General features: G+C 40.2%; 1 protein-coding gene across 7 annotated transcripts in view; it reads right to left on the reverse strand.

Annotated features, from left to right (window-relative positions):
• The window catches only part of VRK2 (VRK serine/threonine kinase 2), a 41,995-nt gene extending 20,871 nt beyond the window's left edge, over positions 1-21,124 (reverse strand). For 4 of the 7 annotated variants that reach the window (XM_072332558.1, XM_072332557.1, XM_072332556.1 and 1 more), the window contains exons 1-7: positions 20,987-21,124; positions 20,610-20,750; positions 11,546-11,601; positions 10,961-11,030; positions 10,055-10,142; positions 9,823-9,931; positions 8,526-8,618 (exon numbers count right to left, since the gene is read on the reverse strand). In XM_072332558.1, the coding sequence (XP_072188659.1) occupies positions 8,526-8,618; positions 9,823-9,931; positions 10,055-10,142; positions 10,961-11,030; positions 11,546-11,601; positions 20,610-20,745 (552 nt within the window). In that variant the 5' untranslated portion in view covers positions 20,746-20,750; positions 20,987-21,124. The other 3 variants (XM_072332555.1, XM_072332554.1, XM_072332559.1) reach the window with 3 other exon arrangements.
• Between the last annotated feature and the right edge of the window lie 329 nt (positions 21,125-21,453).

Raw genomic sequence — 21,453 nt, forward strand, 5'->3', positions numbered from 1 at the left:
ACAGCTGCCCTCCCCATTTAAATCCTTCTACTACTACAATCTTTATCTTATACCAGAGTCGAGCAGAATTTCAGTCATTTTATCCTGTTTCTAAGCTCTCTCCTCTCCAGCTGGGCATCCGGACATCATAAATGGCAATACATCTTTTATGCATTCTCATGTTGCTTGTGAGACCCCTTCTTTCCCTCACTTAGAACACGTAGCAAAACAAACCAGTATCCCCCACAACCCAGAAAGCAAACTTTGTAAATCATCCCCGAGTTCAAACTAACCTTTGAAAAGACACAGAGATAAACTTCATTCTAAGTTACTCTGAAGTAAATCCATGGAGTTAAATCAGTGCTCCTGTGCTGCCTGTCGAGACGGCCCCCAACACACCACCTGGTACCCATTTCTCTAAGCACAGTGCATGAAGAACTGCATCCATGTCAGTTTTGCCACGTACACTGAGGACAAGTTCAGTGCATGAAGTTCAGATTAACACATTCTACCCTTCAACAGGGGAGAATTTAATACATGGGGAGAATTTAATACAGGGGAGAATTTAATACATGAATGTCTAAGGACAGTCCTTTCACAAAAAATAAAATCAAATAAAGCTACAGGTTGCTATTATACTGCCAGTGGAACTAATCCACGGTGCCGAAGCTCAATCATCTGAAAGCATTCTCGCTGAACTCCATTACAAAGAAACCTTCTTACTCTAACCTTAGTTTTTGTTTCCTCTTCAGCTAAAAAAAAATGTTTACCCTGTAGCAGCCTAAAATAAACTCTTCCAGAACTCTCTTTTAATTTAATTATATCACTTCTGGAAAAGGAAAAACAAACAAAAAAACCCTCAAGAAAACTTAGTGCATCATTTTGCAGCGCATGCTGTTGAATTACTGATTCCTGTTTGTGCTCCAGGCAGCTTCAAATCCTGGGATGGCTGGTCTCTTGGTTTTAGTGTTTCTGCTGCAGGATCTGTGCTTATTTGGAGCGTGTAAGCTGGGATGCAGCACTCGCTTCCTGCGGGGTGATGGCTTTCAAGATTACCAACTATGTTTTTCACCTGACAGACTATACAAACTGTGATACAAGATTAAAGACTGTAGGCACGTCCAGAAAATCTGGGACAGGGCATAAAGTTTGTTGGGTTCACTGATTTGATTTTCTCCTACATTCGTTCTCCAGCGTATTCCTGATGCTCTGGTACTTGTCCTAATTGAGCTCACAGTCCATATGAGAGAACTAATTCAAAGTTCTGTAATACCACGCTTTGAGAGTCTTCTGCATCCTTGGTGGGCTGGGAAGGAAAGTAGGCTAGAAGGTGTACGCTTCCCCAGCTAAGTGGTAGGGTTTGGATTTGGTTTGATTACAGACTGCCTATACAGCTGGATCAGGAACAGAAAGAAGAAATCCAAAGGGGACTTGAACCTTTAAAAACAAATCAGACTGTATCTTAAATTCAAATGGAAGAAAACAATCAAGGAAAAGCATCGCCAACGGCTCTCTGCTTCTATCTGAGCTGGTACTGCTAGACAGCACACCAGACCTTTTCCAGATGGCAGCCCAGCCTTGGACTTTTAGAGTATCTTAACAGCAGGCCATCTATAAGGGCAGCCACCAATACCTGCCGGTCAAACTTTTACTTTGTTACTGCCTCTCATCCACGACAACCACATATTCTTTAATCTAGTTTTATGTACTGCTCCCAACATTTTAAGTTGCTTAAAATATCGTCAGTATTACTATCAGTAAAGGAATTTTAAAGTTATAGCAAAAAAAAACCACAACGCCCTAGGAGCAGCTTTAGGTTGCCCTATCCTGACTGAAGGAGGCAGCATACATAAACCCAGAAGCAATGACTCCTTAAAGCCACTCACATGCAACGTTTCTGAGCACACCACTTAGTTCCCAAAGTTGGCCGCATCTGTCACTGCTCAGCCCATTTCTTCTGGCCCAGCCATTTACCACACCTGCAACTCTCACACCACATCTTTTCCATAATCACAGAGCTGATGGCAGCCTCTCAACAGAAAGCCTTTCGGCCACCTGCAGAATGAGTCCCCTTCAGCTTGTACAAAACCAGCAATGCACCGTTACAACCTTGTCACAACTATTATTAGAATGTCTACATTATTTTAAATTACCATTAATTTCATTTCATCAATTCTCATTATAGCCCCTTCATCATTAAAAAGATATATAGCTCTTTATAGCTGCTTTTCACTTTTTGATAATGTACCACAGCACGCCCTTCTCAATTTGCTCAGAACATGGTGGGTAAGGATAGCTACGTAATTTGTAGGGTGCTTTTTGGTTTTGGTTTTGTTTTGCTTTGTTTTATTATTTTAAAAAGAATATAGGAAGGGGGAAAGGAAGATGATTATTAGAGAATATTGAGAAGTATGAAGTCAGTGTTAGCATGTATTCCAAAATCCAATATCTTTTCAACTGCAAACTATACGGACTGCAAAGCAAAAGAACAGAAAGAAAATGCACAGAATAAGATGCGTAAGACGCTGCAAACAAGAAGTATCAAGGATGATGAAGATGCAAGTGATGTAAGCCTAGACCAGCAGCTTTGAGCTGTGTTATGCTACATATTCCTCCTTCCCCCGCACAAATCAACTCTGTTGATTCATCTCAGGGTTCTTGTTTGTTTTTGAAATGCATCCCAGTCTGCACTAGACTCGGGAGTGCTTAGCACGGTCTGCTACTAATAGATTTTGTTACAGATTAGAAGCCAGATTTTTAAAGTCTTTGCACTTAATTTCATGCAAACACGCATATGCTGTCTCATCCAAGCAAGCATTCCCACAAATAATTATTTACATGCACAAGCAACCAGCTGTAGATTCATTGCTCCTCTTTCCCTTTCTGCTCATGACTCCTTCACAACGGCTTTTACATGTAAAGTGCTAAATATCTACTAAACATAACATTCTTACAACTCGTGCATGTTATATCATACAGCTGCACTGGCTGGGGAAGCTGACACTTTGGATTCTTGGGGTACATTCTTTCTTTTGAAGTACAGGAGCTTCATCATTGAACAGATCACAACACAGAGATTCTCCCTTTCCAATTCATTTTCAGTGGTTCCACTAAGTTTATGTAAGGTACTGTAAATAATTAAGCAAACATCTACTAATATGAGGCAGGTTGCCAATAGTGATAGAGCTGTCAGCTTCCTTCGGACATCATACTACAAAAGACAGACTAAAATAGATCTTGGGATCAGAGCCCATCTTGGAATGAAAAGTTTTAAGTATAGTGATTAGTACAGAAACAGCATATTTTACAAAACAAAAGCCAATAAAGGCAAACAGAATAAAAAAAGGAAAGAAATCATCTGCAGGAGGGATTTCAGGCCACTCACAACACTTTTCAGCATTGAATTTCTACATTCAGGGTCTGGAAGGCTCATCCACTTGAAGAGGACAGTTTGCAGTGAGAGACAGCCTCATTTGCTCACATATACAGTATGGAATGAGGCTCCAGAAAAAAAAATAAAGGAAGAGATGGGATGCTAGAGAAATGTACACTTCAGAAATGAGGAGTAACAATATTGGCAAAGTAAGAACACTACTGCTACAACACAAATGGAGTGCTGCATTGCGCAGTTTTAATGTGTGAAAATGTGTGAATTTTGCCAAGCTGCAGCAGGTAAAGATGGAAGAACATTTTGATTGGAACTGTATTTACTACAAGCTTTATACACAAGAAAGAAAAAAGCAAGCATCAAGTAGACTAAGAGGACTGAGCCTAGTTAGAGGGAAATACATGCAGTGGCTCCCGTCTCACAGGCTGGACTAAGACCAGAGTAGAAAGCCCATATAAAAGAACAGTTATATCAGAAGATTTGTAGAAGCTAAAGCACAAACAACTCTAAGACAAAATGCTACTTGACTGTACCCCATCTGAACAGAGAGAACAAGTGTCAGTACCTGTCAGTACCTCTGTCTTTCTCAACTTTTGAAATATATCTCACATAAAGACAACATCAGGCTCACCACAAAGCTAAAATTGTGCTAAAACCAACCCTTACTTCACTTCTCAAACCCTACTGAAGAAACACATTCAGCTACAGAAAGAATCAATGACATCCTTTGCAGGCCAAATCTCCAGCCATTTCTGGGATCCTACTCTAGCTTCTTTGCTCTCCTTTCTTTATTTAACAGTGTGCTTTTGTCCTTTGTTGGCTTGTTTGTTTATCCTTCTTTGGTGTTTGTTTGTTTTATAGCCAAGAGGAAGAACAGGAACAAATCCCAGTGCTGGAATCAATTGAAGTCCAAGACATTTGGGCCATAACTACAAAAATAAATTGAACCAATGTGAGCACACATCTCAGCCAGCATCCACGTGTTAAAGACTGTATATCTCTGTATACCGCATCCTTCCTAAAACACATGAAGGAGAACAGAGAAGAATTTCATTTTTCTCACTTCACCTGCTCCTAAGCAAATCTGTCACGCAGGTCTAAAGAGCAGAAGTTACAGCGATTCACGGCACAATGAAAAATAGCTTAAAGCTGGAATTATTTTCATGCATGTTTTCCCGTATGACCGATGCATGTACTTTATATCTTTGCACTTTTCCACTGAAAGCTGGTCTGAAAGTTAATATTCTCAAATGTTTCCTCATTCTCCTTTTTCATTTCCAATTCAGACCATTTATGATTTATGTCCAAATTTTGTTCTTTAACTATGATGCCTACGAAAAACTTAAAACCTAAGCCAAAACAGATGCAAATCCAATTTTAAAGCCTGCAGCTTACAAATCCAAACACATGGCCTCTGGTACAGTCTTGAGAGTCTGCAACACTGCAGCATGTCTGCCCATACACTGCATGGAAAAAAAATGCTACAGGAAACCTTTACAGGAGACAGTCTACCAAACCTCATATCATTTATTACAAACTCCAACGTTAAGCTTTCCTCTAGAGCCCATTTGTCTGTTTTAACAGTATTACCATTTAAATGAGCTTAGTGGATTCCTCTTTTAGAGTCTCCATCAGTAACACTGGTTTATCATACAGACAGTTACTACCATTCAGGACAATCGTGACACTCCCCACAACACTGAGACAGCGCTTCACTTCTGTAATTTACAGGTCTGATCACTTCAAGTTTGCTTTCAGACTTCTCCCGGATTCATGGGCTGTGTACTTCCCTCAGTACATCACTGCTGTTCTGTCAGTCACTGTGCTGGGTCCATGTTCAGAAACATATTGACTAGAGAATTGATCTTTTGACCTGTAACTCACTGAATGGCCTCGCTCCCTTTTATTGAATAGATCTGCAGCTAGCTGCTCTTTGAGGTCAGTTGATTTCTGATCTTCTAACCATATCTAAACATCATTTGGAGGTCACAGAGTGACAGGACCTTTACTTTATTTGTTTCTCTCTCTTGCCACAGAAGGTAAAGGATAGCAGTATGGATTTCACATGTTATTTCAAGAAGGGAACTGATATTTATTGGCAGCGGTGTGAACGTACTAGGTTAATTTATAGATGAGACAACACAAAGTTGAACACAGAGAAATGATCTTTTCTGGAACTGCAGGACATCAGTGGCAAATTTGGACACAACAGCACACATCAACAGCCACTAAACAGCAAACAAATGCAAAGCTCAGTATAAACATACACACATTCTTTTACAAAGAGATCCGTCTCTTCACCAAAACAATACAACAAAAATCTGAAAAGTATTTCTATGAAGAGATTATTTATGGATTCCATTTAGAAACCAGAACTTCTATAATTAAAATTACGCTTCCATTTTATTTTCTATTAAAATCCTAAATCCTGGAGAGTAATAACTAACATAAAATACACAGCAAAAACTCACTGCATAAACTGTTAAGCCAGTCAGTTTTATTATTTGACTCCATGGAGCTAGAGTCCTCCCAGCTTATCTGTTCCTGAGTTTGATTCTGCCACTGGCTAGATGCACCTGCTTCCTAAGTGTGAAACTATCTTGATCACTTTATGTCTCCATTCCCTTGCTTTTAAGAACACGACAAGGCAATCTAGCTACCCACCATTTTAACAGCAAAAGCAGATTGAGCAAAACATGTTCCATAGACATTTTGTGGCAATAATAGTGTTTGAGGTTTTAACTGAAGTGTGTAAGGTTGATAAAAGATTGCCAAATTAAAATACAGCATCTCTGACAACCATTTGGAGGACATGGGACAGGTGATTCCACATTGCTATCACACTGAGTGAGTCAGTGGTGGGCCTCACAGAGCTTCCAAAATACTTCTGCAATAAAACCATAAGATATTCATCAGCTCACCAGCACGCTGTAAAGATTGTCCATGAAGTCGTACAATAGGAACAGGACATTTGAACACAGGAAGAAGCAACTTTTGTATTGAAATTAAATCTGAATTACAGGCATGTGAACATAGCCAAGAGGTATTAAATGCAATATCACGTGTGCAAGTATACATGCACGATACTGCACAGTACTGAGCGTATCTACAGTGTAAGGTGACAAGAATAAATAATGAAGTATAGAAGGCAGACAGCACACCAAAATCATCAATTTCAGGGGAAGGTTTACGGAATTCCATGACACCTTCCAATTTTAAAAGTTTAGCTGCAATGTTGCTAAGATTATTCCAAAAGCCACAGACTTTACATGTTTTAAGATTCAGGCAAGCCATGGGGAGTTTAAGTTCAGCCTCATTCTTTGCATGGGAAACTGCTGATCACAGCCTGAACCTCTGATTAACCATCTGAGGCAAGCAATGAGTCAGCTGCAGGAGCACAGATGAAGGTAATTCAGTTGTGCTCCCAGAAGGAGTGGAGCTTGGCTCCACCTCTCCAAGATCTCATGTAAGGGCTGACCACCACTAAGGCAGGATCTCTTTCTGGAGATTGCTTCTTGGTGAAGTTTGCTGTGAACCTTCAACATCAGTGAGCATTTTCCCTTTATATTTCTATCAAGATGATCTTTTGTATGAAATATCTGGTTTAACCTCTGTTTACCTGTCAACAGTACACTCTTATTTAGCAAAACCTGAACAGCTCTGTTTCCTTAATCAAACAGAAATGCAGGTTTAATTCACATCTTACCAAGGCAAACGAGTATTAGAAATCCTTTCCCCCGACTTTGTGATTTCATTTGTTTAACAGAACCATTTCAGTGGCAAACACATTTTACCAACATACAATTTGAAACAAAATCTCTGCAGTGGTTTACATTTTGTACAGTTTGAGCTAGGAAACATCTATTTTGTTTTTGTGTTGTTTTTTTTTTGTCTATTATGTTTCAGCTGAAACATCTATTTTCTGCTTTTAATAAGTTGTATTTTCAATGTCAGTGACTACACCACTCAGAAAAATTCAATACTAGTAACGTAATCTTCATGCAGACAACATGAAAAATAAAGCTTTACTGAGGGGTGATCTCCTAAGTCAACAGCACCTGATCACAGTCAGCCACACGCCTTAAAATTTTATGATTACTGTCAATGGACACTTCCAAAATGATTTCAATGTGAAAAACAGCAGCGTATTTTGTTGCCATAAAAATACACAATAGTCAAGACAAAAAAAAAGTCATTTGAGTTATGTTAATGGAATTGGGTAGCAGATCGTTCTGCTTCTAAATAGCCTTCTTCCCAGATTTAGCAGGCTGGTAAACATCATAAACAGAGATTATGCACTGGCTGCTACCAGTGTCTAAAAACGTGGCAGCTTTATAAGTCATGATACTTCTTAAACTATGTATTTTGGAAAGCTAACAGATAATTTTGAATCAACCATTTAACTTGAAACTTTTAAGAAAGCTGATACAGCTTAATGGTTCAACCTTTAATGGCAATGAGCTGTTTCATAATATCTGTTTCTTCATCAGTGTGTTAGGGAAAGGACAAAAAAAAAAGGAGAACTACTGCTTACAGTTAAGTATACTTAAGTGAAGTTAGAGATTTCCCCGTCCCCCCACGCCCTTCAATAAAAAATAAATAGTCAAATTGAAAAAAGACATGGTACAATCATAAAGAGTGTGACAGGATCCAGAGTTTTGTTTCACAACGTTTTATCAAAGCACTTCAGTTTCAAGGCTAACACCAGGGCATTAAAGAGCTGTAACCTTAATCCTGCTCACCTGCCATATCTACTACAACAAGAGGAGCAAAACTCAGAAGCACAGAATCACAATTCAGAACAATATTAGGAAGCAAGGACATCCCAAGAGTGAAAATACGAGTCACACTCCTATATCCGACTACTGTACTTAAACCAGCATAACCTAGAACCACAATTAGCTCCTCTAGCATACTTTGTTGATTAGTCTGCCTGCCCCTTACCACTACCCCAGTCAGCAGAACACTAAGAATCTGAACAAAGCTTACTGTTCTCAGTCCTAAAGCTCTAGAGTCATTATTGGATTTGTCATGAGAGGATGTGAATATTCACTCCCCAACTTCTCTTAATATGTGGGCTGTTAACAAAGAATAAACACAGCAAGCTATTGAACACTTTAACTTCAGAATACCAGTGTAGATAAGTAAACATTCTTACCTCATGTGAATTGGCGTAACCCAAAAGCAGATTTGCTGCTTTAATGTCACCATGAACATATTCGTTTTCATGTATATATTCCAGAGTATCCAGCTAAAAAGGGATTTAAAACAAAAAAGAAAGCATCATCTCCACTCCACCCTTAATTCTACCAGCAAGCATTTCACATGTACACAGTGAAGCCAAGGGCTACACAGACTGAGGTGACTGTTTTGAGTTAGAGCACAAGGACTGCTCGCTCTCCACAGGGTCTGCTGTTGCCATGCATACAGTTGGTGACAAATCATGAATAAGCTTCACTTTGCCATGAGTATCCCTGTCTAACTGCCATAAGAGTATCAGCTTCTAAGGTCAAAAAGCAAAACAAGCACTTAAAAAACTCTGGAGGAACTTCAGAAGGGCACAATCAGCCCTGAAGGTTTGTAACATGTTTGATCCTGCCAATTATTACATGGCCTGCATCTCTTATCACTATCCCCTCCTCATTATCATCTTTCTTCAGCTCTTTGCTGAGGTACAACAGCTCTGATACTTAAAAAACAAATGTGTACACTTAACAACTTACAAAAAAGGCACTCTTGGCTGTTGAAGAGTATAAATAAAAACATTCAAAGGGTGTTCAAAGTTTATCAATGATATGACCACAAAAGCCTTTCACCTTATGTTACTATTTCTTTAGGTTAAGAGTAAACTTTTGCAGGCCTCCAGTCTAAAACCCTGCTTCAAGCAGGGGTAACATAAGTTACACCAGGTTGTACTGAACTCTCATGAATTAGAAGTCACTTATGATGGACATTCTCTGACCTCTGGGATACACGTTCTAGAGCCAGTTGAACTGGAGCAGCCTCACCCTGTCTGTACTACCAGTGGAGTAGCACAGCTCAGCAAACACACACATTTTTGCATTCAAGCATGCAATTGTGAACACTGACAAATATGGATGTCTAATACAATACCCTTCAAAGACTGAAAGAAAAAAAAAATCAATACATGCTAAAGCATGAGAATGGGCTTACACAGCTCAGTCTGGACGCACTTTTTGAAGCTTATGCTCTATGTTTCCACCTAACAGAAGTTCGGTTTGAGCCTCCCAAACATTCAGTCCACAGATTTTACACTCCATGCTAACTGTATTTTTAAATGAAAAAAATAAAAGAGGAAATGCACACCAGTTACATACATTTAATTTCTAAACTCAACAGCTACCCAATTGAACTTCATCACTTCAGGAAGATGATTTTATTAGCTGGATTCAGCGATTTCCAGGCACAGCAATTTCCCTTCTCTGTATACGTACCATTCGTGCCCCAAGTTGCAGAACAGTCTCCTTCTTAAATCTGCTTCCACAGTCTTGAAAGATTCTTTGAAGGTCTTCCCCCAGTCTCTCCATGACCATGAATCTATAGCTATGCAGATATACACAAAAGTGAGAACACCTCAGAGACAAGGCTGCATGTTTGTGGCAGCACCATTTTGTTGAAAAGGGATCTTCGGTCAATTTCAAGCTCAATTACAAGTCATCGTATTACCTTTTTCCCTTGTGCTCAGCCAAGCCTGATCCCCAAAACACTGGGATTCCTAAGCATCTTATTTTTTTGAGATTCATCCATTTTCTTACTGAAATAGTAATAAGGAAAATATGATATTGGGTTAAAGGCAACTAGAGAATTTTCAGGGTTTCATTTCTTTTTTAGCTATTGAGCCAAAACCAAGAACAAAACAATGAAACAAGCGTGACTTATTTTAGTGTAGCAAACAAGACGTCGTAGCTTTACCCTGAAATTCTCTATGTTCTCCCAAATAGGAAGTACTTGTTTTTCTAGCAACATGGCAATTTGTTCCCTTCAAAGGCAGACAAACAATTATCAGCACTGTCAAAATAAGTCTTTCGGAAGCTCTACTCCATTTCATACAGAGCGCTTCAAGTTATCACAAGTGCTTATGCCTATCAATGGTTTCAGTCATTTGAAGTCTTTAGGACAGCTCCCACAAATAAATCAAATCCATGCCAAAGTGTCTGCGGAATCAAATGCCTTGATGACTACTAAATCCGGTGGCAATTACACACATTTCCAACTTCGTACATGAGAACAGTAACTAGCAGAATTACAGTTGCAAATCGGTCAGCGCATTTCAGTTCTAAGGCTGACAGCTCCCTGGGGTCCACACATTGCTGTGCACTTTCTAACACGTTTGTCATACTTCTGTTTTCTCTTCCAATCAGAAAGAACTAAGATAACATTCAAATAAAGAAACTTACAGTAAAATAAAATTATCAAAGCACCAGGAAGAATCAATTGAACGTATGTGAACTGACTGTCATGCTCTAAAGCATCAGTTCTTAGCAGAGAAATGAAAACAAAATTAGTCCTTAAACCTAACTGAATCAGAATTCAATGTGTTTTGCTTTCTTAATTTGTTGATATATTACTTACTTTGCTCTTGTTTTGCAGCCCGTTGGTAAAATTTCAGTTCAGAAAATAAGGGGCCGTTTTCAAGATACTCCTATTTAGAAATAAACAAACAGGATAATAAAATACCTCAGAAAGACAACCGTTTTTAATCAAAGATACTAGAGAAATTCAAAGAGATTTAGTATCACTTTTTCCACCTCCCACACACTACGCCACCTGAAATGCAGTTTTTTAATAAATAGTTGTTTAGCCATGTCCTTTCATATAACACAGATTCTTTCAGGAATTAAGATATATTTTAAGAAATTCTACAGATCGAACATGTTTAAATTCACAGCTTGATTTTCCTTGCCTAGCTATTCAGGGCAGTAATTAAGGAAAGAATCAAGTCAAGGAAATACTCTGTGTTGAGGAAACACCAAGTTCGTCCTTTCACAGGGAAAGTATACCGAGATGTTAAAAAAATAGATAGCAAATTTTAAATATAAAATAAAAAGAAATCACCATAAGCATGCGACACATACTCAATGCTGACAATAAGGAGAGATAATTAAGAGAAAGCACCGCATACAAGCTAAAAACTTAGAAAAGAGATCTATACATTACCACTTTGATTACATGCACTGCATCATCTTCTACTGGAACGTGAGTATGAGGGGAAGCTGCAAAACAAGAAGGAGATGGATCAAGCTGTGAGAAATACAGTGGCAAAGAGCAAGCTAATATTAACTAAGGTGATCAGAAAAATACATGACAGAGAGATCTGATATTCTATGTGAATTCCTACTTCTAAAGGTCAAAGACTTGCAAATTTTAAAAACATCAAATCCACAAAGTCCTGTAAAAGTTTAATCAACAAGTATGGAAGCAATTTTAACCCACATTTTCAGAACGCTCTCCTTCAGTGCTAACTAAGGAGTAAGAAGGATGTCCCCATTGCACGTTTTCACCACAATGAGGTATTCCATTATAATAGACTACCAGTCAATTGGATAACCTCTGTATTTGGCTCCTGTCAATCCACTGTCGTGACAAAGACACCACTTAAAAGTTATGACCTACATTATGCCTCTAGACAAGATTGTCAGTTTTCCTCTATTACAAATTACTCTGGCCTCAGAACCTTGATTTCTATTCTGACATTATTTAGACACTGGCCTAAGTTAGGGATAGCACAGCCATCACCTGTCTGAAAGCGGAGATGAGGGATTGTGCTTCAGTACAATCAGAAATTTCAAAACAATAATTGACCACATGTGCCAATTACAGCCCAGGAGACAAAACCTCTCTGCGCAGACAATGTGATTCTATTTAATTTTGACCCTGCGAGAACTATCAGCTCTCTCTGATAGAGCTGAAGCTAAAGAGAGCTATACTGGGATTAAAATTTAATGAGACTAAATCATCTTTTAGAATCATCATTGAAAAAAAATAAAATAAAAAGAATACAGTTCCTAGGAAATAAGTGCTCCTTTCAAACTTCTTGCAATGATCAAATACCAACAACAGTCCAGGTGTGAAACACTTCAACTGTCAGCACACGCAAAAAATAACCACTTTTATCCACATAATAAAAATAAGTAAACTTGACCAAACCAGCCACGCTTATACTTTGTTATGGTCAGAGAACGCAAACAGATTTCTTCAGATGTCATCTTCCTTCAACTTTACTCAGCCTCTGGGTTCAGTTCGGCAGCATTCCACCCCAAACCCCCACAGGCTGTCCTTCACGCTGTTGTCTGCTTGACCACCCAGACATGAATGTTTCTGTTAACAGCACATTAAGACAAAATGAACGTATTCCAAAATAGTATCTCTGGAATGCATGAACTATCTACAGACTCAGGTGGGCAACAGTCCTATTCAATACACAATTCAAAACTATTCTTACGAACAGGAAGGAAATTTTGGTAAACTCTATTCTTACCATTTTCTTGTGCTAAACTAGGAATTAAGGGACAGGTGCTGAGGTCTTTATCCTTCTTTGCCACATGTAGGCTAGGTGTGAACAGCTGAAGATTCTAGTTTAGAGGAACACATCCCATGTGTCTTCACTGTACTCAATAATGTCACATTACTCAAACAGAATTAGATGTGCTCTCTTACTGACATAGATCAGAAAATAACTCGTGTATAAAAAAAATTATTTTAATACCAAATTACTTAACTGAGGCTTGATAGGTACAGAGGAGTATCAAATGTATTTCAAAGAGTCTGATCTAACTTCCCTGTAGACATCTTGACATTTTATAAAGAGAGGCCTCATTCATGTAATCTGGAACAGACAGTAGCAGCTGTCAGGGTAACGAAGAAGAGCAATTAACAGGAGATAGCCCAGCAAAAGGGCCTAACCCTCGCGGTTCTCACACTGTAACTGTGCAGATGCCTATTGGAGTAATACTAAAAGAATATCCTGAAGAAAAATAAAACCAAACCTACCTGCAATCTATCACAATGTGAAAAGGAAGAGAAATTTAGACAAAGCTCAAGAAGACAGAGGAAGAGATGCTCGGGAAAATTAGAAACATGACTTTAAAATAGACAAAAGGAAAAATGGAACGATCATCCTTGCCTCATCTACATGAAACAAGGCAGAACATACAGAATGCATGATATTCTACACTTCTTATGCACACAAAGCTCAGATAATCGCATACTTACAGATAGGTACAAGTTGCATATGTACCTTCTGTCATATGTTTTAATTAACCATTCAAATATCAGGCAGCAGCATTTACCCACGGCTTAGAAATAAAACCGACTATTTTTTTGTCCATAAATATACATAAATGGTTTTTAAAAAATGGTCTCATTACTATGTATAGTTACTTAACAGACTGGAAAGGCTCCCAAGGTTTAACAAACAGTCTGATTACATACCTCATAGACCACCACCACATACTCTCCTGCGAGTTTAGCTCATAGTTAATTACTGTATACTCGTAATTAGCCATGTGCTAGCCTCGTTCTGTGTGGCAGCACATGGCTATTTATAATATTACAATCAGTTAAATACTAGACTGCAGGACAGTAAGCAGAGACCCTGCAGGAGAGCAATGCTGATATGCAGGAGGTCTCTGATGGCGTATAAGCAGGCACAGAGTACCAGAAGCACTATACGGTGAGATTATGTTTGCAAAGGGTATCTTAAAATAGCATAACAAATGTGAGAGCTCCCACTTTACTGTCTGTGTTGCTCATATGAAGTAGAGATGCACAGTTTCCTTACGTTTGGGAGGAAAGAGTGTCCGTGTACACACACAATCAAAACCATTGTCTGCCTAATTGGGAACACTGGCACAAGATGAATCTGTGCAGGGGCCTATGGCTATTTCCATCTCAAGCCAAGAAGAGTTTCACAAAACATCTGCAAAGGGCACAGCTCTATTTTTCTTTCTTCTCCTTCATTTTACAATCACAGCTCTTGTGCCACTGAAACAAAGCAGCATGGTAGGATACACATTCTTTGCCATTACTTCCTACTGTAGTGCCTACAGAACACCACAAATAACTTACCTCACGTTGTCCGGAATTTCCTAGTTTCATCTAGGCACAGCACTTACAGTCTTATCATCCACCTCAATCGTAAATTTCATCCACTTTGTTGCTGAGTGCCACAACCTTAATTAACGTAGCTTTATAAATGCTAATACGACATGGTAACAGAAAGAGTGTTTCTGGATGAACTGCGATTTCCTACAACCACTCAGCACTATTGTATGCAGTCTGACAAAGAAACACATCGATTCTATTTGCCAGTTCAAATGTGCTCGTTACAGACTTAGCAGTTAATTTGTGGCAGTCACATATGGAATACAGTGAAATGTTTTCAATAGCTCTCACAGAACCAGTTTTGTTGACAAAGTTTACACAGTGGAAAAGAAAACAGCACTGATTTGGCAGTTAGAAAAAATATCCCTGCTCTTGTCCACAGCTGGTGTCTTTGCCACTGCTGCATATTATGAGGCTGTATTTGTTTTGGAAACGTGAAAAAAAGTATCTCAGAAGTTCTTGGCTTGCTAGCATTACGCTTTTGCTTTGTTTCACTGGGTGACTAATCCTGAAGCACGATACTGTCAGCCTATTTCTGAAAAACCTAAGGCCTAACCTCAAAATATCACAATCCGATGTTACGGGCTACCAATAAAAAAAAAGCTGAAAAAACTCTGACCCCACTGAGGTCAGCCAAGAGCTGTTAAATCCAATGGCTGGTGAAAGCATTGCTCAGAGCATCTAACAACAACAAATAATCCAAGTTGCAGCTTTATAGTTACTAAAAACAGAATGTAAACAAATAAATAAGAGGTAGCATCTGCTATTTAGTACACAGTTACACATATATCCTACATATGGAGAATACTAATGCAAATATTTAAGGGCAAGCGAAGAACTGGGCTTCTCAGCTTCCCTCCCCTGCACTCCCCTATATTCAGTGTTTCCCCAAGAAATGAAACGTTTGGTGCTTTAAGTGTCTGATGATGCATCATCATTTCCTAAACAGACTCTTTTCTGAGCAGTGTTTGTGAATATTTTTTCCTACATTCTTCTCCTAAGTACACTTACAAATGTAGTTTTATCACATTTTTATCATACATGTCCATCTACCTTGCCTGTGAAACCATCTTCCACAAGACACAAGTAAACTGCTTTTGGAAGAAAATGGTGCTTAACTGCCCAAGTGTTTTGCTGATACCTGTAGATGCCTCCAGCTTAAAGACGGATAGTACTGGTAGGAAATATCACTGTATTGCTTACACATCTCTCTGTGAAACCTTTGTGATTCACTGAAGCTAAAGTTTTGCAGTCCACAGCAACAGAAGCCACTGTTTGTCTTTCAAAGTTAATTACTCTAAGCTGGAAGGGGTATGATACATCCTTTAACCGTAGGCAGAAAAGCTATACATGGTCTGCTCTTACAGCACTCTCAAACAGGAGCTCAGGCCTCTAATATTTAAAACGTGGTGCACAGACTGTTTTCTGGCAAGATTCTGCTCTGGTCCATCTGCCATTTTGACGCAGAGCCCACTAAGAAGGTATGATGCCAGTTTCAGTAGGTTATAGGTGCCAACAACAGCTGCAGAGAGTGCCCTCCATAAGGCAACAAGTGCCACATGTTTCAACCATGGTTTTTCTTCTTTACATGTAACACTATTCTGAAATACCTTCTTCACTGGAAAATAATAGAGAAACAAACCTGTCCTCTTCTCTTTCAGTTTCACTTAGCATGTCAGGGTCCCGGTCTCTGACCAGAATTCCTGCATACTGGACAAATACAGAGGAAAACAACAGCTCCCAAGCCACAAGTCCATACATATGGAAAAAACAAGGAAACAAAAGCATCAGAACATTAAAGCGTAGCAGTAATGAGATCTCGGGGCACCAGCAAGAGCTTGGAGAAGCAGGACATTTTCCTCTAACAGATGGAGCCATCTGTGCTTGTAACAAATACCAGCCCTAGGTAACTGCTGAGTAACAAAAAGAGGGCAAACGGATGTTCTAGATTGCCTATAGGGTGAAAAACTATAAATACAGATACTGCAAGTACACTGCATAAAGTTTAATATTTGTGACTAGATAGAAATACTTTCCTGAGGTGGCATTAGTCTGGCAATGACTTTTCCACACTAAGGTTCAGTTCACACCTACAGGTACAATGAGAGCTTTGCTGAAAAGTACATCTGAACTTTGATAAAGCTCCACCCCTAACCGGTCACCTGCTAGTGCTTTTAATTCCAGCTTTTTTTGCTATCAATATTCTTTCCATTGAACTCATAAAAATAACCCTGAACATATACAGTTAGATATTATTGTCACTACATTGTTACACCTGCAAATATAGCAGTCAAACAGCAAGATACAAACACCTGCTGCAAAGCCAAGCTATGAAAAATGGTTTCAAAACTCTTTTCATCTATCACTTTAAAAGTTCTATTGCAATATACAGGTACAATATTGTTAGATCACATCTGCAAAATAGTAAAATACACAATCTAACAAAATATAAATGCAAGCATTAATTAATTAATTAATAGGAAGAACTATCTGCTTTTGTTAGCAAGAAGACTGAAAGCAGGTAATACTGTGTACACCAGGCTGTACTGCAACAATGGAATCTAAGCAAAACACTGTGTGACCTTTTTGAATTTAAATTTTCCGTCCAAATTGTGCATTAATAGAGTCCTTGCAGCAGGACTACGGAATGATTTATATAAAGATGGCTGTTAATTACTGACTGCAATCAGTAAGATAAATGGGAGAATATAAGGCTCTCAGTAGCACCCTCCTCAACTCTAGCTTAATTTTCGTATGTACTGCCACTATTCTCCACAGGGCTACAACCTATTTGTGAGACCAACAATATGTCATGTCCTCCCCTGGTTGCTCTCCATTCTGTTCCTGCCTTATCAAAGGGGTAACGGTTCCATCTGAGGAATCTGATGGCAAATCAGCACAAGTAACAAAACCCAGCAGGTCAGAACATAGATAGGCCCAAAGTATGATCCATATTGCTTTAGCTGGGACAAAAGCAACATCTGAAAGAACTAGGCAGCACTAGGCAGCTCCTAGTGCTTCTGGCAGCAGAGGAAACTCTGCTCTTTGGGATTATTAGGAGGAATCAGTATTTGTCAGCCTTCTCCTATTTACCCCGGTTAAAATATAAATGCAAAAGAAATCGAAGGGAAGGAACAAGCCAACAGAGAAACAGACAAGATGGCACACAGACAGGAAAGAGCAACTAGAAAAAAACAGGGGAAATGTTCACATTGCAGAACAAAACTTGGAGCTACCAGTAACTGTCACCTACTTAATTAGAAACCCTGCACCTAGAGACAACCGGTGTTTTAGGGCTACGGGGTAGTAAATGGCTTTCAGCAGCTCTGATTCAGTGAACCTTCCAAGGAATGCATCTCTAGTAAACATATTTTGCAGAGATCATGTAAAATATCTCAAGTACATTGTTATAGATTAATGGAGTATGGAGTATCCTTAATGGCAAATTGAGCTATAACAGCACACATCACAATCTTGCACCATTAGAGTAAAAAAAAAAAAAAAAAAAAAAAAAAGTTGTTAAAAGACACAGGCAGAAAAGTTACCCGTTGCTTTTATAACAGGGCTGTGCTGCTCATATCTGGCAGGGGATCGAATCTGCCTCCACTTTCCTGTCTTACCCACCTCTCTACAGCTCTTTCTGCAGTAGCTTCTCACTTAAATGTTAGTGGCCACTCTCACATTTTTGCTGCATACATATTAAATACCAGGATGAAAAGCACAGAGAAAGAATCTGGCTCAGCAGCAAGCGCCTGTGTATCATCTACTCCACTCTCCTTGCCACTCAGACTCTCCTTTGTAGGGATGCAGTATATGTTACTTAATATGAACACGTGTCTAAGATAAGGATGTGGACAAAACAATACATTTTCACTCAGTGTCAATATAAGGATAAGTTTTGCCCATTACCTCTTTTAACTGTAAGATAAGGCATGAGGCGGACAAAGCCTTCAGTTCAGTCCTACATGTAACATTCACTGCCAATCTAAAAGAAAAAATTAAATGAACACAGACATCATTATAAATGGCAGCTGTAATTCTTCAGCTATGGTGTCACTTCTGACAAAACATCTAATTGCAATACCAAAGCTTCCAGGCTGTATTCTCATTCTCAGCAAATCTACTGACAGCTTCCTGCACCAGGAACACCACAACACATGAAATCATCTCAGCAGTCTGTACAATCAGGCAAATAACTAATAACATCTACAAGATACCTTGTATTCATGTATACTATGCAGGTGAACTCCATGTGCTATACCACCTACAAGGTCCACTGCAATTTGACTGTAAATGGCAGAGCTACATTTCAACTCAGGAACGTTTTCTGTCTGACCTGAATTATGCCCCCAGCTACAGCCTTACTTTCTGCACTGCATCTGCAGACCCGCCTCTGTGAGAGACTTCTAAAAGCTTCTGTCTGCCATTCCTTTGGATCCCGACCCCCACTTGACACCCCTGTACCCTCTCCCACGATTCATCCTTGAATGGCAATATCCAGAAGTAACTTAATTTCACTTCTTAGCTCCTGCCAAGTTCTGCTTTCTTATGGTAACATTTTTCATATTTTCTCTAGGCACAACATCTCTCAAATGTGAACAACCAACATTATAAAGAAGGTCATAAAAAGCTATCATACACATCAAAAGAAAAGGAATGTAAATATTCTTAGCAAGCTAGCCTTTGACTCCTGTAACCACAGTTAGCTGAAATTCTTATCATCCCCACTGGTTCAGTCTGCAGAGCCATTAGGTATGTGTGAACTACATCAATTCCAGCAGAAATGAAACTATTGGAGCCCACCAGATACACTCCAACTCTTAACACAAACATAAGGATTCAAAGCAGTTTCTTCCAGAAGCCTGAAATCACACACTCAGGAAATTCTGCACAGCAGGGCACACCAAATCTAGTCCAGAGTGGAAAAAAAAGAACAAAAAAACCCCAACTTAAACATAGGGCACCAGCTACTGCCAGTTACTCATACAGTTGTTACAACGAACTACCAACTAACAAACTCAGCCTTAATTCTCTAATTTTATCCAAGTTTTTCATGGACTGTGTTTACTTCGTAGGACAGCAGAAGCACTGGCTTTTTTCCTTTTTTCACCGAAATCTCAGTGCCTGTACATGTCTCCAGTCCCACCCCCTCTCCAATAAACAAATAAATACATGGAGAAAAAACAAATGTTCCACTCTAATCTGAAGTCCAGATGTGCAAGTAAAACTGTCCACTCCCCTTCAACTTACAGCCACTTTACTAGCTGGAAGTACAACTCTTTAGGCAAACAACACCTGACCACGCATGGGATCATCATATCATGGAACAAAAGATGGGTCTTTAGTTGACATTCAGTTGTGATTAGCCATAACAGACAAGAGGAGGAATAAAAAGGAAAGGAAGAACAGTATGGTGTGACATAAAGTGTTCCAGACAGCTGAAAACAGAGAACGATGAGCTAACCAGTCATAACAAAGATCATAATAAGTCTGCTACTGAAAGAGTGGTGGTATGCAAGTTCCTCATTTAAGACTGCAAATATGACAAGAGCTAACACACACAAGAGACAACACACTAATCCTTATAACGAAACTGCATCTCTTTACACAGAAGGTGCCTGGTCCTGCAGTCTGACACTGACGGACAACTCCTTTCAGGTTTGCAGGGCACTGCTCCACTGAGCGTGGTTTCACAGAGGTGAAGAAGAGCCTCAGCGCAGAATATCTGCCTTACTAAAGACAACGGAATTCAGAAGAGGAACTGCACACATGCCGTGGAAAGAAGAAAAAACCCCGAACTTATAATGCTGCCTTGAAAACAGGATTTGTTCTTTCCTAAAGATCAGCAATAGCTGCCTGCATACGCAGTGTATTTCCCAGTGACCCAGAATGCTTTACAAAACGCCTGATGACTCATCCCTTGTCACACCCACACCAAGCGAAAGTTTCTTCTGAATAAAGTACAGAAACATACACACAATAAATACAGAAACAAATAAAGAATGGCAATTATACCTCCAGTGGTTTATACCTCTGATTCACGTGTGAAAGTCCAGAGGAACCTCACACATCGCCCTTACAATTCCTGTGGGTTTTACCCAAATACATCGCGTTTTACCTAAGTAGATCAGGCCAAACCCGCCCTGGCCGATCTGGCTGCCCAGCCTCCACGTTTTTCCCTCGGTGTCCTTCAGGATCATGTCCCTCGGGAGAGGGGCAGGCAGCTTGGCCCTGCCGCGCTCCTTGGGCGGCATCGCACCTTGAAGGAACGAAAGGAAAGAAAAAAAGTTGACTTTCCTCCGAAAAAGCGAGATCCGCTGCCGGCGGGGCCCGAGGAAGGGGCCCAGCATTCCGCGGCCCGCTGGGGAGGCGCCGAACCCCGTCAGCCGCGATCCCACCCTCAGCCGCGATCCCACCCTCAGCCGGGCCGCTAACGTTCTCGCCGCCGAACCTCCCGTCCCCTGAGCGCCCACATCATCCCCCGCCTCTGCTCACCAACTTCCCGTCAATGAACGCCCCCAGGCCGCGCTCAGGCGGCCCGCCGCCTTCCAGAGGGAAACCCCGGGGCGGGGATCGGGGCGGGACAACCCCGGCCGGGCCGCGCCAACTGCCCGCCCGCTCCTTCCGTTCCTGCCGCCCGCCCTGTGCGCGCGGTTCCCGCTCTGGGTTCTCCTCTCAGTGCCCGCCCGTATGAAAGTTGTTCGGACCGAGCCCTGCCCGAGGAAGGAAGCTTTCATCTGACCGAAGTTTGGAGCGCCACGCTTACTTTCCAAACTCCCGTTACCCGCACAGGGCTGTCGCTGTTCGGCTTTCACAGGACGGCTGAGGTTGGAAGGGACCTCGGAGGTGATCTGGTGCCATCCGGCCACAGTGCCATCAGCAGACTCGGTGAGGGTGCATTCGATGCTCTCGTTTGTGCCACTGCTAAAAACGTTCAGAGTATTTGTCTGAAAACAGACCCG

The sequence above is a fragment of the Excalfactoria chinensis genome, chromosome 3 (genome assembly GCF_039878825.1).
Source record: "Excalfactoria chinensis isolate bCotChi1 chromosome 3, bCotChi1.hap2, whole genome shotgun sequence".
NCBI classification, from domain to species: Eukaryota; Metazoa; Chordata; class Aves; order Galliformes; family Phasianidae; genus Excalfactoria; species Excalfactoria chinensis.